Source organism: Callorhinchus milii, unplaced genomic scaffold, assembly GCF_018977255.1.
Source record: "Callorhinchus milii isolate IMCB2004 unplaced genomic scaffold, IMCB_Cmil_1.0 Scaffold10, whole genome shotgun sequence".
NCBI lineage: Eukaryota > Metazoa > Chordata > Chondrichthyes > Chimaeriformes > Callorhinchidae > Callorhinchus > Callorhinchus milii.
The window spans coordinates 12,616,767-12,644,533 of record NW_024704751.1 but is presented as its reverse complement, the minus strand read 5'-3'; the positions used below and the strand labels follow the sequence as shown (position 1 = coordinate 12,644,533).

Below are 27,767 nucleotides of genomic sequence, written 5' to 3'. Positions count from 1 at the left end.
CACAACACACCCAACACCCAACACACCCAACACGCACAATACATACAACACACGCAACACACGATACACATCATACAGATATTGAGACATAGACACTGCGTTATTTCACACGGCAATATGGGAATGTTTATTTCAGGATAAATTTTCAGGTTTAGTTTCAATCTCTATTTACTTAACCAGAATGTACAGCTAAAGGCGTTCAGTGAACCGGAAGGTATACGAGGTATGATTTTAGATTTTCCATTCCAACCACTTTAAATGAGTTGAAAATGCGCGAACGGTTTGAGTTGTTGGGTTCCTATTCGCTTAACAGAAATATTCACACTTATCAGTAAGGTCTGAATTATAATAATAGTAATAAAAACAATAATAATAATAATCCTTGCATTTGATACAGCGCCTTATCACGTCTTCGAGACGTCTCAAAGTGCTTCGCAGAAAACGCTCCAAATTGACTGAAATGACTGTACATTTTGTGGGCGGAAAAAAAAGGCTGATCCTATTGAAAATAAAATAAAATAAGAATAAAACTGTTTCTTTGGGGGGGGGGGGGGTTAAATTTTCTCTTTTTAAATTTTTTTTCTTTTACTTATTTCTTGCAAGAAATATTCATTCAAAACTATGAAATCATCATCAGTAAATGAATGAGCTAGTGACCGAGTTTAGTTATTTATTTAGTTATTTTTGCACATATTAAACATAATTTATCGTCCGAATGTCTCTGACTTTGATCGGCGTTGTGTCTGCTGTGCTAAGTGGATGTTGCGTTGGTATATTGGGGATCTGTACAGTTTGCAATAATTACTGATTAGTGGCAAACTGTGGCAGATGGCTTTTATTCTCATTAAGAAAACAAGCCACATTTTCTGCTGGAAGTTATTCAAACACTCGCTTTGGCTGTGAAAATAACCCATGCAGAAACGTTGTACATTAATCGATTTTGATGAGTATGAAATCTCGCCTTTCCCCACCCCCCACCCTCCCCACCCCCACCCCCACCACCCGCGCTCACCCACCTCCCCCAAAAATTCCCATTCATAAAAGGAGCGTGATAAAAATCTGTTTCAATTGCCACAGTTTTAACAGTAATATATTTCCCTTCACCCCTGGCCTTAAAGAAGCATTGTTATGCCATTGACTCGGTCACTGCAGGAAACACTTCAGCGTTTTAAAAGGGATGTACAGTAATTGTAACTGTTAAGGCTGGCCTCTCTATGCACATATTACACAGCCCGGCATGCCAGTAAACTTTAATCCAATCCACTCACAAGCCTGTTTAATAATCGTTCACTGTTGCGTTACAATAGCAACGAGGGAACAAGCAGCTGGGCAAAGACTGAGTTGGGGAGGAAAATAAAGAGCTTGTTAGATTATATCTTCTACATCGTACATGCTCTTGTGTCGGGAAGCAATCTTGATAATAAGACCTCTGTGTGTTACAAATAACCCAGGCCTTCAGCCAGAGTTTAGATTAACCTTCTGGAGAAAATACTGACTCTACTATTCAAATGTTACATACATAGTTAATGATTATTGTGAGTCTATTTTACATGTCACAGTGCGTTCTCTGTACCTATATAAACCAAAGCAGACACAGCCTACAAACTGTCAGAACAATACAGCCAAACCCATTACAGATTGTCTCCATATTGGGTCAACTTTAGTAAAGATGTCCCAAATTGTTATTTTTAAACCCGACTTCAACATTGATAACCTTAACATTCTTTAAGCTCATGTTTAATAGACGTCTCAAGCACCTATCGTTTTATTCAAGAGAGCGAGAGAGAGAGAAAGAGGGAGAGAAGAGAGAGAGACCATTTTTATGTTCAAATTAAATTGTTTGGACATGTTTTTTGTTAATAAGATCTTTATTGGAGATTTCCAAGGTTTCAGGATACGAGGTGGCTATGCTTATAAACCAGATTGACGTTTCACATAGGACAGCAGAAAGGTGTCACACTTGATCACATCACTGTCCCACTTAGACCTCAACTGTGTTTTATTTTCGCGACAGAATTCCTCTCGTCAGGGATTTTGAGTGCAAGCTTGACATCTTGTTCCTATTTTAGACAGCTATACTAGACAGTTATTGTGTGGCACTGTTGTAATTAAATAACAGTTGAGTTATCTGACCTGGTGTTTCGAATAAGTTAACGTGGGTCTGAAATCCTCCGAATGAGTTTTTCTGATATCGCCATTGCACAATAATAATAATAATATTAATAATCCTTGCACTTGTTACAGTGCCTTATCACGTCTCGAGACGCCTCAAAGCGCTTCACAGAATATATCGTAAAGAGGACTGACTGTATATTTTTGTGGATGAAACAAAACAATCAGAAATAATGCAGATATAGTGTGACATATAAGCAAAAAAGATAACACTATAGAATCTAAAGGATTGGTGCTGTTGTGCCATATTGAAAGCTGTTCTTTGAACATTGAATGGGTTAGAAATAAGTTTTTACACGACATTATAGCTATACACGGATTGATGACGCTTTGTTGACCCCTGTGTAAGTTGCAGTATATGATTGCATTTTGTAATAAGAATAATCCTTACATTTGATATAGTGCCTTATCATGTCTTTGTGACGTCTCAAAACCCTTCACAGGATATACGCGGCAGCCAATTGCGCACAGCGGTGTCCCACAAACAGTCGTGGATTGAGTGACCAATTTTTTTTTGTATTATTAACTTTTGTACTAGTGTATACACACGCACGCACACACGCACACAAACCAAAACACACACAATTAGACACCTCTTCCCCCAATTTTATTTTCCGCTTGATATATATTTCCTTCGGTCTGTAGTTAAAAATAAAATTACGTGCGCCCAGGGCATTAAAGTAATAGCGGTCTGCAGTTTCTAACATTAGCGATCGGATTTTACGGGCACCTCAGATCACAGCCATTCAAAGTATGAGGTAAAATTCGATAATACACTTGAAACATTTTGGGAACATAAAAAAAAGTCATAAAGGAATTAATGTGCCAGCCCTTACCATAAAAAAAGAATGTTCGGTTCATAAATGTTCACAAGTAAAACGGTGCTTAATAGATTTTTGCTGGGCAGGTTTAAACCAATTAAGTTTATTCAAAGCTTTAGGTTTCATTTGAAGAGCGTTGCAATCCTTAATGGGTCATATTGGTTACACACACATATTGGTTGTTCCTCTGCTTTGTGCTCTGCCCATGAAATTCTACAATTTAGATGAGAACTTACTGGCTTGATGCTTGAATGGATCTGCTATATTGGGAAAGCTGTTAAACAAATTCATCGCACTTTGAATGTTGGAGNTTTTTTTTGTGTAGCGCTTGCTTGTCTGCTTCTAACTGAATAAAACCCAGCTCTGGTGATGCACCATGCTCTAGACTTTCCAACATTGAATGTGTGGCACCACACAGCGAGTAACAGAACTTGGGGTTCTGTTCCACAGTTGCCCACATGATGCGTTCAACACAAGATTACAAGAGAGGTTTGGATAAAGAAGGCCGGCCTTTCGACCCATATGATCCCATCCTTCCAGAGTACAAACCTTGCCGTCTTCCTACTTCAGCATCAAACCGCTTCTTAAGTGAGTCCAGTGTCGTAGCCTCTACCACCCTTCCTGGTTCCGGCTGTTGATGATTATTATTATCCTCTGTGTAAAGAAATATTTCCTCCTGTCTATTCTGAAATTGCTCTTCACACCCTGAAACTGAACGTATCCTTATCCTATGCTTTTTTGACTTGTCGGGAAAATATTGTGTTGGGTTTACTTTCTCTGTGTCCCGTTGAATCCTCGTTGAGCTACAGGATGTGATACATAGAGTTGAGAGAGAAAGAGAGCGAGAGAGCGAGAGAGATGACTCTGGCAGGAAGTTGTCTTCTGCTTGTCAGCGTATTTGCCAAGGCAGAGGAGCTTAGTATGGAATTTCCTTCCCCTAAAGTCCTTCAAAATATTAAGGATGCAGATGTGGAGGTTCCTGCCTTGGCTGTTCTGCCACAAAAAGCTTATAGACAACTTGGTTCAAAGCAGGTTTCGGTTTACAAGATAATCATTGCCATTGAGAGTCATTACGAGGAAAGCATACATTCAAAATGAGACAAACAGATTGAGTGATTGAGGTGGTTCTGTCTGTCAGTCAGTCAGTCAGTGGGGCTGATATTCAGATACAGTACTAAATAATAATAATAATTCTTGCATTTGATTTGGCGCCTTATCACGTCTTCAAGACGTCTCAAAACACTTCATAGGATATGCTGTAAAGTGTAGTTACTGTGTATTTTGTGGGCGAAACGTGGCAGCCATCAATGAAATCCTGAGCATGTGAATTTGTTTGGCTCCTTAGGCCACATGTGATCTTAAATGCAGAGCTGCTGTGCTTCCGGGTTACAAAGGAGAGTAGGAAGAGCCTCGAGTAAGTCATTTTTCAGTCCTGAAAAGTCCTGGGGGCCTCAATCCACTTGAATACTCAAATGAGTAAAAATCGGTTTTAATTAGCGCAGAATCTGAACGCACAGTATGTGTGCGTCCCCTTCACTCTGCTAACAAACACTAATGCCATGTTTCAGGTGTCCGGTCTGAGTGAACCTCAGCTGTTTGTTGTTTCCAGTGTGACACACAGCGAGTGTTAAGTCACTGATTCTCGGAGGCCAGTGGTTGCTGAAAGTTCCTTGGCCTTTGAATAACCAAGGGAAGCCACGTGTATGAATTGGCGTTAAAATAAATTACATTTTTCTCAACACGGGGAGTTGGGTAGAATGAACACGGCTTAAATATCGTTACAATTGGCATTTCAGCGATTTCTGACTTGGCTTAAGTTCTTGTCGAGCAGGGTGTACAGGATTGAGGAAACAATGTTAGCGTGTAGCCTGACACTTTCCCTGAGAGAGAGGGTGAAGGGAGCCTACGAACATAAGAACATAAGAATTTGCCAGGGCGAGAGAAAAGTAAGGTCCATCTAGTTCACCTTCCACCATCCAACTTGACAGGTCATGTCCCAAACTAGATACTGTGTCCCCGGATATTATTTTCCAGCAGAAATCTTAAGATGAACCAGGATATCCTCTTACGCATTATCATGCTAAATTATCAAGTACTGCAATAGCAGCGTAGGTTTGTTTGCACTAGTATCATCTTAAATTCGGGTTGTTGTTCTTCCGTTTTCATAAAGAGAATAGGAAGAGCCTCAAGTAAGTCAATTTTTCAGTCCCGGGGCCTGATTTCCACTCGGATGCGCAAATGAGTAAAAATTGGTTAATTACCGCACAATCCGAATACAGTGTGCGCACCCTTCATTCCGGTAACAGCACCCGTGCAGGTTTCAGGTGCACTGTCTCAGTGAACCTCAGCTGTTTGTTGTTTCCAACGCAAGACAAGACAGGGTGTGTTCAGCCACTCGGAGATGATGCTTCTGAAACCTGCTGGCTTTTTTTTTCCAAGAGAAATTCAGTCAAAAGGATGAGGGGGGGAAAGAGGCAGGTGGTTGACATAGATATCGCAGCGAAACAAATAAAGTTCTTGTTGACGTGTTTCGGGGGATATTTTGGTGCAGGAAACCCGTTGGATCCAGGTGTAAATGAGAAATTGTTACCTTCAGCGATTTTTGTTTTGTCGTTCGGAAGAAGATTGTGGTGGCAAATAAGTACATGGTATTTGCGGAGAAGGAGAGAGAAACAGTGTGTGAAACTGGATTGAGGAATAACCCAAATATATGTGCATAAACATTTCTTGATTCTCACTTCCCCTCTTATGACTGCAGTGATCAAAGGCTATCCATGAACTTAGACAGGTTATTTGACTATGGGGCAGGGCCCATCTGTAATTGTGTCATCCTCCATTTGATACAGCGCCTTATCACGTTTCAAAGCGCTTCACAGAATATACTGTAAAGTGAATTGACTGTATGTTTTGTGGGCAAAACACGGCAGCCAATTGCGCACAGCAGCGTCCCCACACACAGTCGTGGATTGAGTGACCCAATTATTATTTTGTTTTTGAAGTGATTATTGCCCCCGGAAAGGCAATCCGCCAATCGACTAACAACCGGCTTCTTACTTACCGCTCGGTAAACAAAGGCGCGTGGAGTAAGGAAACTTGCCCAAAGTTTCGCCCTGCCCGGGAATCAAACCCGGGTCCTCTCGCTTGCGAGGCGAGTGCTCTAACCACTAACCCACAGGATTCCATTACTACAAACCTTTACAAGAATCTCACCTGAGAGGTGGCTTGTGATCAGTACAGAGTGGTTATACTCAGATGTTCACTAAAATACTATGTTGAACTTTCAACACATGAGAGGTAGCAAGCTTGGTTTTACTGTTAATGAGAATCACTGAACTCCTGGGAAACTGCTTCTCTAAGGAATAGGGAGGAAAATCGGAGCAGCTATCTCATGTGTCTCCCAGATGTCTCCATCATAGTCAGGGAGAGAGAGCAGCGTTATCCAGAGAATCTGTTTATTTCATTTGAGCAACGGTGGATAAACAAGAGGTTCCAAAGAACGAAAGAAAAATTATGAAGAAGAACACATAACACAGGATGTCCTCACACTCACAGGTTCTTGGCCAGGTCTCGTTTGCACAACTGGAGAACTATCGCAGATTAGATGATTGCAATGACTGTGTGTTTGGTGTGATGGTGAACTTGTACTATGTGCAGCAAAATGATGTTATCATATTTGATGAGTGTCCACCTTCCGTGTCTGAGAACGGTCACCCCATTGTGTCTAGTTGTCAAGCCTTCCTGCAGAGCTGTTGGCTTTGGGGTTGGGGTAGGGTTTGGTTTTGAGGTGCAGGTAAACAACAAAGGAGTGTTGAAAATCTCTATTTGTCTGACGTAAGTAGATATTTTATGCTCAATAAACTTGGAAATTATTGGAAAAAGAAAACAATTAATTTGAGTATTCTGTGAATCATGAGTTGGTGTAAGCCTGTGTGACAATTGAATGAAGCTGTTCTTTATAAATTCAAGGCTATTTTTACACTGGCATTTCAAAACATAATCACAGCAACAAATCCCTATGGTCAAATCCTTTTCAGCTAACACAGTGAGCAATAGCAATAGCAGCAGAGTTTTAGTTTAACAAAAGGATTTAGTTTATGTTACGTAAAGTGAAGGGTATGGAGAGGCTGTGAGTCTACAAGCCAACTTAAGGTTTCGTTGATTTCATAACCCTTCTAGCTTGAAATCAAAAAAGAAATCAAAAAAATATTGATTTGGTCACTCAATCCACGGCTGTTTGTGGGACACTGCTGTACGCAATTGGCTGCCGCGTTTCGCCCACAGAATACGCAGTCAATTCACTTTACATTATATTCTGTGAAGCCCTTTGAGATGTCTCAAAGACGCAATAAGGCCCTATATCAAGGGCAAGAATTATTATTATTACAAAGTAATAAATAATCTGACATGAAGTATGTAAACAAATATCTACTTGGTTGGCTACAGGACAGTTTTTGCCAAAGACAGACAGTATTATACTCTTCTACTTGCTATTATATTATATAGAATATATAGTGTATCTTCATATGTGGCAAGTATTACAGGCAGACAGGGTGTGCATTGTGAGTTTAGAATACTTTGTGTGCACAATAACATTTTAATGGGGGATAAGGAGGTTAGTTTAGACAGTTATCCCACAGTTTGTTGAAAGGGTATGTTTTCGTCCTCATTTGGTTTTGCGTGGAACCCCATAGTTTGAGGTCTTGGTGGTTGAAGTGGTCCGTCCTTCCAAAAGTGGTCAGTAGTGAAGGCCTTGCCTGGCAGGAAGGCAGTGAAGGGTGGGATGGTTTGTTGAGACTGAGATTTGGAATCAGGGAAATGTAACCTCCAGTGGTGCAGTCCGTGACTTTGTCAGCAGCGTTCCATTGACTTAAGCTTTGTTCTTTCTGTTTGCTTTGCGTGTGCTGCTATTGGGGTGGCTACGTATAAGTGTACAGTAAAATCCCATTAATGGGTTAGGGCGAAACAAAGTAGTAACAAAACAAGCAGATCTGTATGTTGTGCGACTGGCTGCACCGGTTCCAGTCCTGTTTACGCAGCAGGCGGGGAAGCGAGTTTGCATCCAATTTATATCAACTGAATTTTTCAGGGGAATCAAATTACAATGTGTTTGCATGCAACCATGATTTGCTACAGAAACTGTTTACAGGAGCCAGCCAAGATGTGCATTTATTGTGTGTGTGTGCATGTGTTTATGGAGGAGGAGGAGTATGTGGGGGGGAGGAGGGAGGGAGAGTGGGAAGGTTAGAAAGGAATCAATCAGACAATTGAATTCATCTTCCAATGAAACGCTATTAGAAAATACTGCTTGTTTTAGGCCGATTCGGATGGGTTTGCTGAACTCTCCCCATCTCGTCACGCCTCCGTGTAAAGAATGCAATGGTATAAAACACAGCCACCCAATGGGGCTCAGTGGCAAGCAATTTGCCTCAGGTTTACTGGGCTGTCTACACAGTCAGAGCTCTCGTTCCTTGGCCGAGAAGCAAAGTTACATCTGCAATGGTTTTGTAAGCTGGAAAAGTGCGAGTGGTCTACACATCCGTAACTAATGCGCTGCAGCTGATGATTTCCCAGCTCAACAGAATGAGTTGCTGCTGTGTGAACAGGATCCGTGTCAGGATCAAACCCGGACACGACGAAGCTTTGCTCAGTGATTGGCTTTTGATTGTGTTTTTCACAGCCATATGGAGCTCTGATGGCGTACGAATGAATAAATATAATTTAATAATTGAACCCCGCCCCCCCGCGCTCCATAGATATATTTATTACAGGCAACTCTGCTTCCGAATAGACCAAAGGCCTTTGCTTTTTTGCCAGTAGGAACCAGAATCAGTCAGGCTCACGGCCAAGCTGGTATCTCATGCTCGAGTCAGAACCGCTTGTTTAAATAGATGAATTCGCTGCTCTGTAGGACTCCAGGCAATTTGCACCTGAAATCAGGACTGGAGGGAGGGTGGTGGGACCTCTTAGACTGGATGGCTCTTACTTTGCAGGATAGATGGGAGAGCTGGAGAGCGAGAGAGAGAGAGAGAGAGAGAGAAAAAACCACTATGGTTTCATTTATTATTTTGAAAAAAAAGTTTTATTATCGGGAGCAATTTTATAAGGACTGGTTCATATTGACCCTAATAATGTAATATAAAAACAATTTGGAATCCTGTGTGATTGCCTCCCGATGTTGGCAATACAGATTCCCTTTTTTTCTCCTATTTTTCCACACGATTCCTACTGGTTTTCTGTAGGGCTGTGCAGTTAGTCAGTCGCCGCTCTTGTGTGTACGCTTTGTGGCGATGTTTTTTTTGTTAACCTCACATCAGTGCTCAGCTGCCTGTTACTGATCATCACAGGAGCAACGTTGCCAGGCAGAGAGGAGGAATAACTGAGGTGCAATGGGATCCCTTGTGGGCTGTAGGTAGCAGTTTGTTCTCCTACCCCTTGTGTACATATTGGGCTAAAACTAAGTCTAGACTGAATGCATGTAGGTCGCCCTTGAATGACTCAAGTGCTCACAATCTATTGTGTGTGAATCACTCTTGTCTCTCGTGCTGCGTGTGTCAATTTGTCAAGCACTTGGAACGCCTCGCTCACTCGCTCTGTGTCGGGACAGTATAGATTGATCGATGCTTTGGGATCTTTGTTCAGTGCGGTTTGGGAAATCTATTGTGAATCCATTGCCTCTCACTCGCGTGCGAACCCCTTGGCACCTCCTTCCCTCTCAGACCCGGTTACCCACAACCCGCTGTCTCCGGCCTCCTGCGTGCCCCCCCCCCCTCCGCCCCACCCCATGCCCTCCCTTCCACCTTCAGTGGCCGCGCTTTCAGCCACTGCGCCCCGAAACTCTGGAACACTCTCCCTCTGCCTCGCGCCCTTCCTTCCCCGTCTCCACGCTCAGGCCACTGTCAGGAGACTCCGGGACACTGCCCTGCGGGAGGGGAGCTGTAAAAATCCACGTTGTTGTTGTTGTTGAGTCTCGTTTGCTTCTCTCTTCCGCAGTCCCGATGCCCATCAAAGCCAACGGCAGCTCGCTCTCCTCTCTCAGCCTGCAGAAGGACGGTCTGGTGGGAGGGGTCACGAACCCCAACGAGGTGTTCTGTTCTGTCCCCGGCCGCCTGTCGCTGCTCAGCTCCACGTCCAAGTACAAGGTGACGGTGGGAGAGGTACAGAGGCGTCTCTCACCCCCGGAGTGCCTGAACGCATCGCTGCTGGGAGGAGTGCTCAGGAGGTGGGCAAATGCATAGCAAAATAAAAATAAAACCCAGCTCAGGTTTCCCTTCACCTCCCTCCCTCCCCTCCCTCCCCTCCTTCAAGGCCATCTCAAGACCTTCCTCTTCGACCGTGCCTTCGGTCACCCTCCTACCCCCACCCTCCCCGCTCTCCACCCCACTCCTGATCTCCAACCCCCAGCTCGGGCCCAAATCCCTGACTGCCCAGCCCAGCGCCTTGGGACGTCCTCCCGACGTGAAAGACGCTGAGTAAATGTAATTTGTTGTTGTTGTTGTTGAGAGAGAGGGAAATAGAGACAGAGAGAGAGGGGGTGGGGCAAAGGCTAAGGAGAGATGCAGACAGGAACAAAACTGAAAGGTTGGAATCAAATCAGGGTAGAACATAGTCAAACAGAGCGCTCGGAGTAACCAGGTTTAGCTGCTGGTTGCTTGACTTGCTGCCTTGCCCGCTGTATAAAGCAACCAAAAGTAAAGTTCCTTTCATTCCAGGGCCAAGTCGAAAAATGGCGGGAGATCCTTGAGGGAGAAATTGGAAAAGATTGGATTGAATTTGCCTGCGGGGAGACGCAAGGCTGCCAATGTCACTTTACTCACCTCACTGGTGGAAGGTAAGTCACAGTGTGGCTGGACTGGTGCAGATTGACGCACTGGGGGAATAATGATAATAATAATAACAATAATAATAATACTCCTTGCATTTGATATAGCGCCTTCCCACTTCATTGAGACCTCTCTCCCTCCATCCCTCCCCACTTTCAAATCTCCCCTAAAGACCTTCCTTTTTGATGGTGCTTATGGTCACCTCCTTCCCTCTGGGGTTGGGGTGGAGGATAAGGGGGGTGGGGGGGGTTAGGAGGGTGACCGAAGGCGCGATCGAAGAGAAAGGTCTTGAGGAGGGCCTTGAAGCAGGTGAGGGAGGGAGCAAGGTGAAGGGAAATTTTTTTTTATATTTAAATGAAATATTAGAATAAAAGCAGGAACGTGAAGGAAGAAAGGAGGTTAAACAGATGGTGAGATGCTGTTGCTCGGATTAGTTGCTACGTTTGCCCATGTAACAGCAGTCGCTGTGGTCGTGCATTGTGTGAAGCATTTAGAGAAGCTTCACTGTGAACCGTCGCTGTGTCAAAACCCAAGCGACTTTTTATCGTATCTTATCCCGGTTTACTTTACCGGAAGGATTTTTTAAAGCGATCGTGAGATTCCTTGTTTGAGGCTGGTCCTCCTCAGAACGAAGAGATCGCGGGAAAATGTTAAGCCGGCCACAAAATATGCAGTCGGTTCACTCTTATAGTCTATCCTGTGAAGCGCTTTGAGCCGTCGCTAGTTATTGTAAGAATAATTATTATTATAGTTAAACGCTTAATGCGCAGATTCAGGAGGGGTGGAGGGCAGCGAGGGTGGGGGGGGTAGAAGGTGCGGACGAAGAGGAGGGTCTTGAGATGGGCCTTGAAGGAGGCAAGGGAGGAGAAGGGGCTTGTGGAATGGAGTTCGAAAGGATGGGGGCAGAGAGGCTGAAGGCCAGACCGCCAAAGGTGGGGCAGGTCGGGTGGGGGAAGGTCTGACTGTCTGTCGGTCGGTCGGTCAGTCGGTCTGTCTGTCGGTCTCTCAACTGCTGACTGCCCTACTTTTCAAACGGGGAACTAGGCAGCAGTGTTTAAAATACACGCAGCTCTGGCAATGTTGAACCCAAATTGTTATGTCAGCTTACTTAAATACCGCCCTCACTACTGGCTCTACATTTGAGCACATTTAAAATAATGGTCTTCCGTTTGTGAGGCATTTTTTTAATCCATATATGTATTGAATTTGGTTTGAAAAAGCGGTCTCATGACTGATGTGATGTGGGAATGATACAGACACTGCAGTCTGTTATAGGGGAAAATCGTACTATTTTCTCAGACAAACCGAATGTTCCGCCTGATTAGCCCAAGTTTGTTCGAGTAGATGACGATTTGCCTCTTAAACAGAAATTGCTGACCTTTTGCCGATAACAAACCATTACCGTACAGCTGATCTCCTCGGGTTTATTTCTCTATTGCAGGCTCTTAAAGTAAGGAACGTAATACTTGCCATATGTAGTTATTTACAGTTTCTTTACGGAGATTCATGTTGTCTGAAGAATGATGGGCAGCTAATAAGAAGAATAATTTGGTCACTCACTCCACGGCTGTTTGTAGGGACGCTGCTGTGCGCAATTGGCTGCCGCGTTTCGCCCGCAAAATATCGAGTCAATCCACTTTACCGTCTATTCTGTGAAGCGCCTTGAGACGTCTCGAAGGCGTGATTTTCTTTCCTTTTCTCTCCCGCCTTCGTTTCAGCCTTTCCTCTTTCTCTCTTTTTCTCACTTTGTGTCTCTCCTTTTTTTAAGATCCTCGCGAGCATCTGTCTCTCCTCCTGTTCTATTCCTGCGTTTCTGTCGCTATCGTTCTGCATCTTTGTCACCTTCCTGGCTCTCCACGTTACCTTGTCTCTCTCTATCATCCTTCCTTACTTTTCATCTCGTTCTATCACACTTTCTGTCTTCCTGTATCACCATTTTTGTCTCCCTGTTCCTCTTGTTGTCTCTCCAGATCACTTTATCACCTCTCCTCTCTGTCTCTGTCTGTGTCATTGTCTCATTGTCGGGTTTTGCTCAACCTCGGACCCTTGTACAAACTATTGCTTGTCCCTCTTTCGACTCTTTCGATGGAAATTTTGCCTCGTTCAATTTGTGGGGACGCTGCTGTGCGCAATTGGCTGCCGTGTTTCACCCACAAAACGCAGTCAATTCACTTTACAGTTGTGTGAGGCGCTTTGAGACGTCTCGAAGACCTGATAAGGCGCTATATCAAACGTAAGGATTATGATCATTATTATTTTAAGATTTATTTTGTATCTGACCAGCTGCAGAGATCCAAAATGCTGACTAGTTTCTGTCTGTAACAAATTTAAGATCACACAAAATTGTGGAAATCTATATTAGCTTTTAATAATAATAATAAGAAGAGTTGCATTCGATATAGCACCTTATCATGTCGTCGAGACATCTCAAAGCGCTTCACAGGATATACTGTAAAGTGTAGTGACTGTTTCAGTAACTCCCAGTTAGATTCTGGTTAATCACTGTTCACACACTCACACACTTTGAATTGGATCCCTAGTTTTCCTTTACCCACAACAGCAAATTTCATTGCCTGAATATTTATTGTGGATCGCGGTACGTCCGAACGTCAGTAAGAATTGAGCAATTTAATCATTGAATTCATTACGACGAGTTGAAATATATCCTTAATAACATTCCCAGGCCACATGGGTGATGCTGATGTATATTTCAGCAGATTTGCAGTGATTATTTTGCTTGACTTGATCTATTGGTTACCCCAGCGGGAGAAATGTTCAGAGTTTGTGTCACTGGATGCATTTGGGTTTCTTGTAAATGAGATTTATTCTTATTCAAATCAGAGCAAATATTTTTAAACCAAAATGTACATTTTACTGTACATTCTGTGAAGCGCTTTGAGACGTCTCGAAGACGTGATGATGGCGTTATATCAGATGCAAGGATTATTATATTATTAAATGTGCGCGTGTGCGCACTGGGATTGTAAGCGTTTGCTTTGACATAATCATCAATATGTACCCGTTCTCTCGCTGCAAGTGGTATTTATTTCAAACTCAGAATGAATTTCACTCTGAATTAATAATAACTAATAATACTAATAATCCTTGCATTTGGTACAGCGCCTTATCACACCATTGAAACGTCTCAAAGCGCTTCGCAGAATGTACTGTAAAGTGGAGTGAGCGTTCTATTTTGTGGGCGAAACACGGCAGCCAATTGTGCACAGCAGCGTCCCCACAAACAGCCGTGGATTGAGTGACCAAATTGCTATTTTTTTTAATGGATTGATATCAACCAAGGGAATAAAATATGGGACGGTGACATGAACATAACAAGAGTGACGAGCGATGAGAGAGAGATAGGGAGAGAAAGGAAGGAAGGAAGGAAGGAAGGAAGGAAAAAGTGGAGGAAGCAACGGCAGGGGGTGGTGGGAGCACATGGAAAAGCAACAACAAGTGAACATTACATATTTAAGGAATGACTGACTGTTTCATGTGGGGAGGGAGATCGCTGGAGAAGCCAAAGCATCTCTTTATTGATCAAACCGCTTCTCATTCAAGTGCTGCAGTGTTTTGGGGGAAACTATTTTTTTAGGATAAAGCTGGCGGCCTTTTAAGAGATGATGTACGAGCTCCAGAATGTAAACTGCCAAGAAGCCAATACAAATTTTGCGGGAATGCTAATTTTTTTAAATATCTTGTATTTTAAATCAGAACGCTGTGCCCTTAAAACAAACAGTGGTTTCTGTTTGAAAAAAATATGTATTACATCAGCAGTCATCCTAGCGTTTTCTTCCCCCCTCTCTCTCTCCAAATTTGAAAGGTATTTGAAGTATTTTGTTTTCTTTAAACACGGTGGTAGCCATCACTGCAGGACAGACCTTGAAAGCCTTCCGAGCGAACATGTCTTTTTACTGATATACTGTATATATATATATCTTTGGCTGAGCATAAAATACTGTCACTATTTGAGAGGTATCAGCATTCTTACTCGCTCACACGTCACAAGGCAGGGTCACAAGGCAGCCTTATCAAGTCTTCGAGAGGTCTCAAAGCGCTTCACAGAATGTACTGTCAGGTGAACTGATGACGGTGTATTTTGTGGGTGAAAGGCGGCAGCCAATTGCGCACAGCAGTGTTTTCACGCTAAAGTTTTAATCGCTTTGCACATTCAACAGAGTTTCTTCCTCTCTACCCTTGTTGCCTCTCTCACTCCTCTCTCTCTCTCTCTCCCTCCCTCTCCCTCTCTCGCGTGCTGTAGGAGAAGCTGTGCACCTGGCTCGGGATTTCGGCTACGTTTGCGAGACTGAGTTCCCGGCAAAGGCGGCAGCAGAGTTTTTGACCCGACAGCACTCGGATCCCAGTGAACTCCACGCTCGGAAAAACATGCTCTTAGCCACCAAGTGAGTAGCTCAACCAGTAATGGTCACGGATTGTAATTGCCACCGTCAGATCTAGCACCAGCCACTCAGACATGGGGGTTTAGTACTGAACGGCGTTCAATTCACATATCAACAACATAACAATAATCCTTATCATCCTTACATTTAATACAGCGCCTTATCACGTCTTCGAGACGTCTCAAAGCGCTTCACAGGACACACCGTAAAGTGAATTGACTGTATAATTTGTGGGCGAAACTCAGCAGCCGATTGCGCACAGCAGCGTCCCCACAAACAGTCGTGGATTGAGTGACCAATTTATTATTATTATTAATTTACTTATTTATTTTCATCCTCATAAGGGGCAGAAATTCTACACACCTGCCCTCCAAATTTTCAGGCCAGTGTGTGAATTTATAATTACAATAATAATAATAATAATAATAATCCTTGCGTTCCATATAGCGCCTTATCACGTCTTCAAGACGTCTCAATGCACTTCACAGAATAGACTGTGAAGTGAATCGACGGTATACATTGTGTGGGGAGAGATGACACACAAATTGGGCTTCTCTTCAAAAATCAACCGTAGAATTGCAGCAATATTTCAGAGTCGGTTCTGAACATTCGGTTGGCCTCCTTATGTCATCTGAAATATGTCACGTGCCGGGCAGCAGTGCCAGCAAGCCTGACCAGAGGTGGTGGTGAAGATCATGTCAGAAGGAAATGATGACTCGGAATTTCACTCGCAATTGAGGCAGAAAGTGGGATCTCACTCGGTTAGCAACTTGGGGGTGGGGTCACTCATCGCCCTTTAAGGATCTACGGAGGATTTCCGGTTACAGCTGTGAATTTGTCACCCGATCTGTGTTAAAACAAACAGGAAAATGATAATAATATAATAGTATATTCTGTGAAGGCCTTTGAGACACGATAAAGAACTATATCAAATGCAAGGACTATTATTATCACAGTAATATAATAGATTTGTGCGTATCGCCCACAAATATACAGTCACTTCACTTTACAGTATATTCTGTGAAGCACTTTGAGACGTCTCGAAGATGCGAAAAGCACTGCATCAAATGCACGGATTATTATTTATTGTTATTATAACAAATTACACTTGTACAGCGTCTTTCACGTTGGGAGGGTGTCCCAAAGCGCTGGTCAGTCAAGGATTTAAACATTGCTGTGGTTAAGTAATTCTTTATCATGTTTCAATAATACAATGTTTATTGGGGCTATCGAGGCTTTTTTTAATGGATACTAAAAAAAAAATCACAAGTGAAATAAAAGTAAGGAAAGATAAATGTGAACATCATATTACGAAGAATTAACTGGATGAAATTAGTGGTGTTTCATAACACTTTTAATGTGATCATTATCACATTGAACGCATTATGAACCACTGCAAATTTCACCGTGATGATTTTAGCTATAATTTTGTCCCTAATTAGAAGAATTGTTTTTACATCAAATATTCTCAGCACACCACAGATTCCTGAGTCCAAATGTTTCTGTGCAGTCGGTACAGATGAACACGCACTACTTTGTTTGTTAGATGTTAAGGTTAGAGTCCGAAAAAAATCAAAAGAAAAATCAAAGTTATGTTAGAAAGGGAGCTGTGTGTGGCCGTTCATTGATGGCAAGACTGGGATTGCTGTGTCTATTAATAATAATAATGGTAATAGTAATCCTTGCATTTGATATAGCGCCTTATCAGGTCGTCGACACGTCTCAAAGCGCTTCACAGAATATATGGTAAAGTGAATTGACTGTATATTTTGTGGGTGAAACGCGGCAGCCAATTGTGCACAGCAACGTCCCCACAAACACTTGTGGATTGAGTGACCAAATTTTTATTATTTTTTTTCTAATCACCCAGAGACAATGCAATATACATTATATATATATATGTGTGTGTGTGTGTGTGTGTGTATCTCTTCCTTCTCCCTGTGGAATTGCTGTAGAATTCTCCGAAACAGATTTTATTGTATTATTTCTCCTGTTGATAGTAATGCAGAATATGGACTAATTTTCCAATTAGAGTATTTCACATGCCCATTTGCCATGTTAGTGCACTAGCTGTTGTGTGTGTGTGTGTGTGTGTGTGTGCGTGTGTGTGTGTGTGTGCCTATGTGTGCGTGTGTGTGTCTGTTGGGGGAATAACTGGCAAATTTCTCTTGTCTGGTATTAATTAATAGGTTATGATGTAATGTTTTTCGAGCGATGCTGTCGGGGTATATTTCGTTTGAACTGGAATTTGTACACCTGCCAACAGCCTTGCACCCACAGGGGTTTAGCACCGCAATATAATTATAATTACATTGTCTTGAATGAATAACCTTTACCACATTTCATACATGTAATGTTACACATGATGCCCGATGTTGTCACCTTGATTTTCCCCCTGCCATCCCCACCGACCTCCGCCCCCACAAGAGCTTTGAGACGTCTCGAGGATGTGATAAGGCGCTGTATCAAATGCAAGGATTATTATTATTCTGATGATGATAACGATTACATTTAACATTCCCGTTTCTCTTTCTCAGGCAAATCTGCAAGGAGTTCACAGATCTACTGACCCAGGACCGTTCTCCGTTGGGGAACAGCCGTCCTGCACCCATGCTGGAGGGAGGAATCCAGAGCTGCCTGACTCACTTCAGCTTAATCACACACGGATTCGGCAGCCCAGCTCTACTGGCTGCCTTAACCGCCTTCCAGAATTACCTGGTGGAGGCCGTGAAGGGGCTGGATAAGATATTCCTCAGCTCATCCAACAACCATTCCTCTGGGGAATCCGGGACTAAGAGCACAGACAAAGAAGCCAAACATCGGAAATAACTCGGGACAGATGGCCTGGACCAAACTGTTCTGATTGTTTCGAAAAGAGATTAAAACAGTCAATTCAACGTGCAATTATATATTAAGAAGAGGAAGAAGAAGAAGAAAAAATAAAGCGACAAAAAAAAAATCACCCAGAGGATTGGATTGTGTCGAGGTGTACTGTGGGGGGGGGTGTGCGTGCGTGAGGTCACAACTTTCTAAATGAGGTGGAGAGAGAGGAAGAAAAAAGAGAGAAGAAAGAAAAGTCCGGATGGATGGATGGATGGATGTATGGATGGATGGGGAGGGGAGTTGGTGTGGTTTTACTGGGAGCCGATGCCGGCCTGAACCCAGGGCGATTCCGGCTCAAACAACAACAACACAACAACAAGACAAGACACCGCAAGAAGTCTGCACATTGAATCTTCATTGGACAATTCAATCAGAATTCGGGAACATGAACAATGGCACGAAATTAAAGCACAAGCTTAGAGCATTGGCCTCGGCAAAGCAGAGCAGAGCAAAGCAAATAGTGTTCCATATGTATATATTTATTTATGTGTAATTAAATTGGGAACTTTAAATAGACCCGTCGTCGCAAGCTATTTATCTGCTGACCTGGTTTTCTGCTGTGAGTAATGATGGACAATTGAAGACTTTGCTTTTAGAATTTTTTTTTGAACTTTGAGGTTTCAGGTACAAGATGACAGGATAAAGGACAGATTGACCTATGGTTTCTGTGTATAAGTCATTGTATTTTCTTGTGGAAGTGAAGCACAGAGGAATAATTGTGAATGTTTTTTTCCCTCCCCACCCCTCCTCCCCCTGAACTATATTTTGAGATGGTGGCGTGTGAGGTACGAGGTTATAAATCTCTTAATTTTTTGTCTAGAGTGTTTCATAAATTGTTGAATAAATTGTGCTGCTATACAGAATGATTCTATAGATTTTATTGGGGTTTACGAGGTGAAGGCACAGCAGTTAGGAGCTCGTCGGTAAGATTTCTTTTTTGACCTAAAATTGTTGGAAATAAAGTCAAATCATTCAGACGTTATTAAAAAAAATTATAAATCACTTCAGTTACATAATACAGTAAACCTCACATAAGTCATATCAGTTGGTTGGGACTGTACATTTAATATGACTTATGAAAAGTTTGAGTTAGGTCAAACTCGAGGCAAATTCGAGATGGAGAAGAACAGTGGTCGGCAGTGTTAAAAAAGGCAGAGAGAGATATGTGAATGCTATAGATCTTTGCATGTTATTTGCACAACATTTAACTACAGAACAAAATGAAATAAGTTAGAATAGATGGTCAATAATAAAGATAAAGTTGAAGAAAAAGAGAAACAAAAGGAAAGAAGTGGAATTAAAGAACCAGGATTGAAGTGGGAGCAGGGGAGACGATTCCCGACCTTTACAATTGAGTTTTAAAATAATCCTATTTTTGTATTTAAATAGTTGGCTCTGGTTAACACAGAAATCCCTCTATTGCTGGTGTTTAAGTAGTTTTATTACTTAATTCCACGACTGTTCGTGGGACACCGCTGTGCGTAATTGCTCACAAAACACACAGTCAATTCACTTTACAGTATATTCTGTGAAGCGCTTTGATATGCCTTGAAGACGTGATAAGGCGCTATATTAAATGCAAGGATTATTATTATTATTATTGTAATTGGCCCACAGAGACGGGAGCCTCCATATACCTGCCTGCTGCCAGTCTAAGGATTACCATTTAAAAGATGTAATTGCAACCAGAGATGGCGGCACATTTATATTTGTATATATATATATCTATGTCATATACATCATATATTTAACAGAGCAGATTATCCTGGGTATTATTCTACTCCTGTGGGAAGCTTTCAGCTTCTGAAAATGCCAGTGCAATACTGTACTGTAAGTGGAAAGGCTGAAATCCGGAGCTTACTATACAGAGAATCCAGGAGCAAAACATTTTTCTTTTGGTCAGCTGAGTGTCTGACACATGTGGAAACCCGTCACCGTGCTTAAGCACTTCCAAACTGTAAGTGATTTCAGCAGGCTGTAATAATAATAATAATAATAATAAAAATAAATAAAATCCTTGCATTTGGGATCGCGCCTCATCACGTCGGAAGGACGTCTCAAAGCGCTTCACCTGTGAAATCTACGTCTCGTTCTGAAAGACGGATTTCCTAATCCCAGGCGGGAGGGTGTCGTAAGCTTTGCTTCTTGTCCTGTTAAATCCCGACAAGCTAACGGCAGCAGGTTTGTCGCTGCCAAACAGATGGAGTACTTTCCAACTGCAAGAGTGGTTAAATGTCAAGTGCGCCATGAAATTTGCGCCAGTTTTTAAGTTGGCTCATTTCTGAAAAATAATTATCCTGACAGCGGAAGCCTTTCTGTAGTGACACAAATAAACTGGAGGCTCCAGAACACAACATGACAAGCGTTTAATGAAGTACACAACACTGTTGGCATTTCTCGAGTTGCCAAGTTCCAGTGATGATTCTCACTGAGCCCGAGCCAAGACTAGTCAACTCTCTGACTCTTAAACGCTTCTCACCTCCTCCCTCCCCCCCCCCCCACCCCCATTCCTCACCGCACAAAACATGAGAGACACGAGATATGCTGAAGATTTCCAGGCGAGGGGTGTGGGGGTGTGGAGGGGGGAATCATTTGCAGCCAAATAAAACTTAAGTTCAACAATTAAAATTTTAATAAGAATAATCCTTGCATTTGACATCTTCGAGACGTCTCAAATCGCTTCGCAGAATATACTGTGATTTGACTGTGTAAAAAGCTGGTGCTCGTGGGGTAAACGAACAGGAAAGGTGGCAGTGAGATAGGTATAGGATACGAGACAAGGAGGTGATGATTCACTGGGAAATAGTCCCGTTTGTGGGACCCAGTAAATCACTTGTGTCAGAGGACTGAGTTAATAATAGTCCTGACTCACGAGGTATTTAATCCGGTTTTACTGCTATTGCTGAGCATTTATCATACTCATTTCACATTCATTTTGCCCAGAACAAAATACAGTATATCACATAAGTATTGGGCAAGTTTCCTTACTCCACACACACACACACAGACACACACAGACACACATGCCTCTGCTCACCCAGCAGTAAGTAGAAACTTGGTTGTCAGTTGATTGACTGATCGCTTTTCCGGGAGTAACAATCCCTTCCAAACAATAAAGAGATTTTTTTTAAAAATGAGAAATCGGGCACTCTCAATCCACGGCTGTTTGTGGCGACGCCGCTGTGCGCAATTGGCTCCCGCGTTTCACCCACAAAATGCAGTCAATTCACTTTACAGTGTGTTCTGTGAAGCGCTTTGGGACGTCCTCTCGACGTGAAAAGCGCTATATCAAATGCAAGGATTATTATTATTACAGTGTATCCCGTGAAGCATTTTGAGACGTCTCGAAGCCGCGATAAGGCGCCTGTATCAAATCAAGGATTAAACTGCACGGGAAATGGTTGTGAGCACACGATCATGTTAAAGTCTGGCATAATCCACAAATGTGCAGCCCTGCCCTCCCAAATGTTTTGCTGTTCTGATATTGGGGCGGGTGTGTGACATATAAGAGGGTTTAAGTCACAGAACAGGAATCTGCATGATCCGCATAGAAATATGTAAGGTTCAAAGAAGGGGAACAGCACACACTGCTCTTACAGGATTTAATCTTAAAATCCACAGTTGTTTCAACCACACCCCAGTACAATATGTCAGGCTCCCACATTTATTTTCGCACAGGTAAAATACGCCGTCACCACACTTTACAGTATATTCTGCGAAGCGCTTTGAGATGCCTCGAAGACGTGAGAAGGCGCTATTTGAAATGCAAGGATTATTTTATTTAGAGGATATGAAATCTTGCCGGGTGCTGTGTTGTTTACAAGATTTTTGGATAGTATAAGCAGATTTTAATTCTTTCCACGTAAGGAATCTCACTGATTATTGGTAAACTGAACTCCATTAACCCTCGCAAAAGGACGTCAGTGACAAAGAGACAGATCACAAAACTCTTTCAAATATGCAACATTGCTGGTTTCATAATAATAATAATATTGCTATACTACAGAATTTACTGTAAAGTGTAGTGACTGTATATTTTATGGGCGAAATGCGGCAGCCAATTGCGCACAGCAGTGTCCCACAAACAGTCGTGGATTGAGTGACCAAATTATTATTATTATTTTTTCTTCAGCTTGGTTTGGAGACTCTTAAAGCATGGCGATGGGTTTCCGCGTGTGTCAGACATCCGGCTGAACAACAAAAAAATTCACTTCATGGTGTTTATTGTTACGTTCTGTTCTGCATAGATTCCTGGCAGCAACGCTATTCCCCTTTTTATTGTATTAGAAGTGTTCTGTGTTCTTAAGAGCATGGCATGTTCCTCACAGGAACAAGACATTTAAATGGCCACTAATTCACACTGTGCTATCAGGGGAACAAAAGGACAAATTTAACAAGGAAGCCAATGCCAGTATAATACAATCGGTTCCATGTAAGCTCCTACCTGTGTTAGAGTACAGAGCACCTCGTCTCTTTGCTCTAGAAGCCTGTTCCTCGAGAACGTACAGTGTTCGGATTATATTTTTATTAAGTGCGTAACAGCCAGATAACTGTTGCTGTAAGTATTTAAGCATGTGTACAATTTTAAGGTTTCCGCTCTCCCAGTTTCACCGTTGTAAATGTTCATCTGTTATTTGTTCATTTGCCTCTTGGAATTGTTCTCTCGGAGTTTCTCATGCTTGTAATTTGTGCTGTGGTCAGCGTGGGAGGTTGCGTTTCTGTTGGTGCCTGTGTTTCAGTCTGTCGACTACAGTCTGTGTTACATTTTGTTCACTGGAATGTGTGTTATTCTGTCTACTGGAGTCTGTGATACAGTTTGCTAGTGTTTGTATTACAGTCTCTTGACTGGAATCTGGATAACAGCCTGTCCAGTGGAGTTTGTGTTACAGTCCTTGCATTTGATATAGCGCCTTGTCACGTCTTCGAGACGTCTCAAAGCGCTTCACAGAACATACTGTACAGTGAACTGACTGTATATTTTATGGGTGAAACGCGGCAGCCAATTGCGAACAGCAGCGTCCCCACAAACAGTCGTGGACTGAGCGACCAAATTATTACTATTATCATTTACTTGAAGGAATTATTACCCCCCAGAAAAACGATCTGCTCATCGATTAACAACCGTGTTCCTACTTGCATGGTAAACAGAGGCGTGTGGAGTAAGGAAACTTGCCTAAGGTTTCACTCTGCCCGGGATTCGACACCAGGTCCTCTCGCTTGCGAGGCGAGTGCTCTAACAAATACACTACAGAACTCCAGATGTCTTCCTTCCTGAATCCAGCCTTTCCCTGTGATTGTGCCCATGTCACTATAACAGTCAATGGGTAAAATTCCCACTGACAGTAAGTATCGCAACTTTGACCGCACATTTCATTTACAATGGGAAAATCCCAGTACAGCCACATGGTCAACATATCTCACAGTAGCCAGAGATTTATTGGCTAAAGTTCCTTAAAGGGTTTGGCAGTTGTCAGTCATCAGTCATTGGAAACGTATAAAAAAGATGTTTCAAAATAAACCGCAATATTATTAATCCTTACATTTGATACAGCGCCTTATCACATTGCTGAGACGTCTCAAAGCGCTTCACAGGATACACTGCAAAGTGAATTGACTGTACATTTTGTGGTTGAAAATACTACTTAGTCTTTCATACGTTGCCTCCAAGCTCATGCATGGAAACACAGTCGTATGGATGACCAGCTCGTTAGCTAAGCGTAAGTGTACTGAGATGAACGCAGATTATACGGACCATGTTTTATTTCCTGAACAAGGTCCAGAATTCAGGCCCCAGTTCGACCGCATTCATTTGATACGAACAAACACAACTGCAGAAAATCAAACCCCTTTTTGAACTTTTACATCTTCCTGCATCACCGAGTTAACAATTAGCATGGACTGAGTGCGTCAATAGGATGCATAAATATTCATGGAGAGTTTTATTAAAATTCAGCCTGTCCTGTGCGTTAGAGTGTTTCTGTTTGCAGGATGCCTCGGGGTTTTATGCACATGATGTTTTTTCTTGCCGGTGACCTCTGTGCCCTGATTAGTACAGAACCCCAAGTGGAATGGGCTATCTGTGCATAAGGCCCCCCCCCCCCCCCGCCCTCCACCTGCTCCAGCTGGGAACTAGCTGGACCAGCCCTTTGCTCGGTTTGGGACTCGAGCACATGTGATAACGTGAGGAAGCGAATTCAGCATCGGCAAACCTGGGAGCTCAAATGTGGCTCGAAAACCCATGGCTCCCTCGCGCGGTGTGCGAGACGACTGGACCTCTCTCATGCTCCCATTACTCTTTAATCCATTAATTTGAAGGGCCTCCTTCATCTGAGCCCTTGTTACGAAACTTGTCTCAAGACCCTCCTCTTTGATTGCGTATTTGGCCACCCTCCTACCCGCCACCCTCCACTCCTCCTGATCCCAACCTCCCGCCCAGGCCCAAATCCCTGACTGCCCAGCCCAGAGCCTTGGGACGTCCTCCCGACGTGAAAGGCGCTAAGTAAATGTAATCTGTTGTTGTTGTGAAAGTTCCCTTGATGTGAAAAGCGGACAGACAAAGAACTGGAACCTTGTCGGGGACAAATAACTCTTTCGAAACAGTTTTCAACAAGTTTGGGGACTTTTGATGATCCAACAGGAGTAGAACCTCACCTTCCCCCATCTTCACATGACAGAAGATAATTGAGAGCCGAACGTATGTAACAAGTCTCTCGACTTTAACCAGTCTTTTGTGCTCGGAGTTGGAATTCCAATTCTAAACCGGATGGGCACTAGGACCAAGAGATGTGTCTATAAATATAATCTATCCACATATTGTCCTGATTAATTTTAATTTATTGTTACAGTGCCAGAAAAGTACATTCATTACAAAAATCAACTTAGCACACAGCTGTCAATCATTTCCCCCAGTCCTGGGGAGGCACTTATCTGCTCTCCTCCATATGTGCTTCACAAACAAAGTCTGAACTTAACGCTGTGTGCAAATGATTGAAGTATGTAACAAAGGGAAGATTGAAACAACCGGACAATGTTTCTGGTTATTAAGAGGCCTTTAGAAGCTAGGAATGGAGGCAAACTTTTCTAAGCAATGATCCTAACCTCTGGCGCGCTATAATGTAAAGTCACTCTCCTTCCCTTCCCTCTTTCAAGCCCTCGCTGTGACATGTTTCCTCCGCTGTGGAGAAGATGGAGGAGTCAACGTCTCCGGTCAATGCCATTTATGAATGGATGGCAGAGAGGTCACGTGTGTGTGTGTGGGGGGCGGGTGGTGGTGGGAGGGAGGGGGGGGGGGGGCGCGGTTGGAAATGACATGATGATACATCTTAAATGAGTCCTTGCCATGATACAGCTAAACTTCTCTTGCCAATGTGTGTGAGCAAGGTGACCTGCTCCGAGCAATAACACACACATAATAATCCTTGGATTTGATACAGCGCCTTATCACATCGTTGAGACGTCACAAAGTGCTTCACAGAATATACCGTAAAGTGAATTGACTGTGCCTTTTGCTGGCGAATTGCTCGAGAACCGTAAGAAGGTCTGCGCTTCAATTGTGCGCTAACTGAAGGGAAACAGGACGTGCGTGTTTCACATCTGCCTCGATTGGTTCTCGTCATTTTCCATATTCATCTCAAAGAGCTGTTTATCCAGAAACGAGTTGGAAAGAGATCAGATCGCACTGACATCTCCTTTTGGATTGTTCTGCACTCTCATAAAGGGAGCCACACATAGTCACTATGCTCAACAGTAAAATCTTGTGAAGCTCTTGAATAATAATAATAATCCTTGCATTTGATACAGTTCTTTGGCACATTTGATCTCACCCTTCCAAGACACCCACCTTACTATCATTCCATTATAGTATTAAGCTGTTCGTTCTTAAATGAGTCCTTGTCTCAGATACTCTTCCTGGTAACCTGTTCCTCTGGGACTTCAAACTACCTTTGGACCTGACTCTCAGATGTCAGTGTTTGGGACTTTGAAGAACCCAGTAAGTATAAGATTAATACACAATACGTATTAGCAACAACATCAGTGTGTTGCTTCAGGTAGTTTCCCTCTGTTTCCCAGCAGTAAGTGGGAACCCGGTTGTTAGTCGATTGGTGGATCGCTTTCTGGGGGATAATAATCCCTTAAAAAAAAAAATAATTTGGTCACTCAATCCCCGACGGTTTGTGGGACGCTGTTGTGCACAATTGACTGCTGTGCAGAGTCAATCCACTTTACAGTATATTGAGAAATCTCAACGACATGATAAGGTACTACATTAAATGCAAAAATTATTGTAATTAACATTATTATTATATAACTGACAAGAGTCTAGAAGCGCAGAAGCAATGGAGGTGTTTACACTGTTTATGATCCGCGTCATAACCCGACTCTCCGGCTGATGCCAGCGAACTTACTTTACAACCCAGAGAATTGTTTGATGCCCTTCACAAGTTTCGAGTCAACTTCCTTGTCTGGCATTTATACTCCACGTCAAATATTCCCTGTAAATATTGGCCGGTGGCACACAACGGAATAAGGGAAATGAGTGCGAGTGTGGAGTGTAGAGTTCAAACATCCTCTGTTTTACTCTGTGCACAAATACAACGGCAAGCCTCTCAAGTGGATGAGTGTAGTTATAAACGACACAGGGGGAAAAAAAAAGGCAGGGATCATCTAGATCCATTTCTTTTGACGACATCAGATTATTAGTAATTAATCTCCTTGAAGGCTGGAGCTGCTGATTTTCTTGAAAAAAAATGATGAGGGCGAGGGGTTGGCAAGAGCACGCAGTGAATAGCAGATTCTGACAGGCCAGGATTACTGTGTCACTGTGTGCTTCATTAAACTGGTAATAATAGCGGTATTGTCAATGACTTGAGTACCTCTGACCCCAACAATGGGGACAGGCAGCTGATGGCTGCAGCTGTTTCCAAACACACACACAGACACACACACACACCCTATGGAGCCCTAATCTGTCATCAACCATGCCATTTAACCCAAAACTTCAGCGCGTAGAGAGAAAAAGAGGCTAATGCTTCAAGACCCAATGAATTTAATGTGTTTAATGGAATTAAGGGGACACAGTCACACGAACGTTTAGTTGGGGCTATTGAATCGTTTAGCCTGGCACTCCCTGAAACCAAACGCCCTCTCCCTGTCTCCATTAACCTGACCTCGGATTTCCTCATCGCTTGTGAATCAAACATATGGTGCTGATTACAAGAGAAATCCAGGCAGCAAAGGCCAAGTCTTACTGTTAGGAAAGAAAAGTGCTGAATCTTTACAAAAAGTAAATAACTGGAACCGTTAGCTCTTTTGAAAACCCGAAGAGCTTTTTTTTTCCCCCTGAACTTGTGAGGAATCATTTTTCTTTGCCCACAGGTTAGGTTAGAAAAAAGTCAGGTTCGAAAGAGGGAATATTCACCTGGACTCCGCTGCAAGAATCATTTGCTTGTGACAATTTCTAACTGATAGAGAGATCAGTGCTGCCTGATGTGGCCTCTAAGGTGTACAAACCCTAATCATACAACAACGATTTATATTTACACAGCGCCGTTCACGTCGGGAGGACGTCCCAAGGCGCTGGACAGTCAAGGATTTGGACCCGAACTGGTGAAAAATCAGAAAAGTCTCCTGTTCCTGAGTGTTGCCAGGAAACCTTTGCTGGAAGCTGTCAC

The 27,767-nt window shown here is 42.9% G+C and overlaps 1 protein-coding gene across 2 annotated transcripts in view; it reads left to right on the top strand.

Moving 5' to 3' along the window:
* Window positions 1-18,990, top strand: part of tfap2e (transcription factor AP-2 epsilon) — a 37,867-nt gene extending 18,877 nt beyond the window's left edge. Inside the window, exons 4-8 of one of the 2 annotated variants that reach the window (XM_007908743.2) lie at window positions 3,444-3,581; window positions 9,984-10,212; window positions 10,703-10,821; window positions 15,075-15,216; window positions 17,751-18,990. In XM_007908743.2, the coding sequence (XP_007906934.1) occupies window positions 3,444-3,581; window positions 9,984-10,212; window positions 10,703-10,821; window positions 15,075-15,216; window positions 17,751-18,042 (920 nt within the window). In that variant the 3' untranslated portion in view covers window positions 18,043-18,990. The remainder of the gene's footprint in view (window positions 1-3,443; window positions 3,582-9,983; window positions 10,213-10,702; window positions 10,822-15,074; window positions 15,217-17,750) is intronic. The other variant, XM_007908744.2, reaches the window with a different exon arrangement.
* The last annotated feature ends 8,777 nt before the right edge of the window (window positions 18,991-27,767 follow it).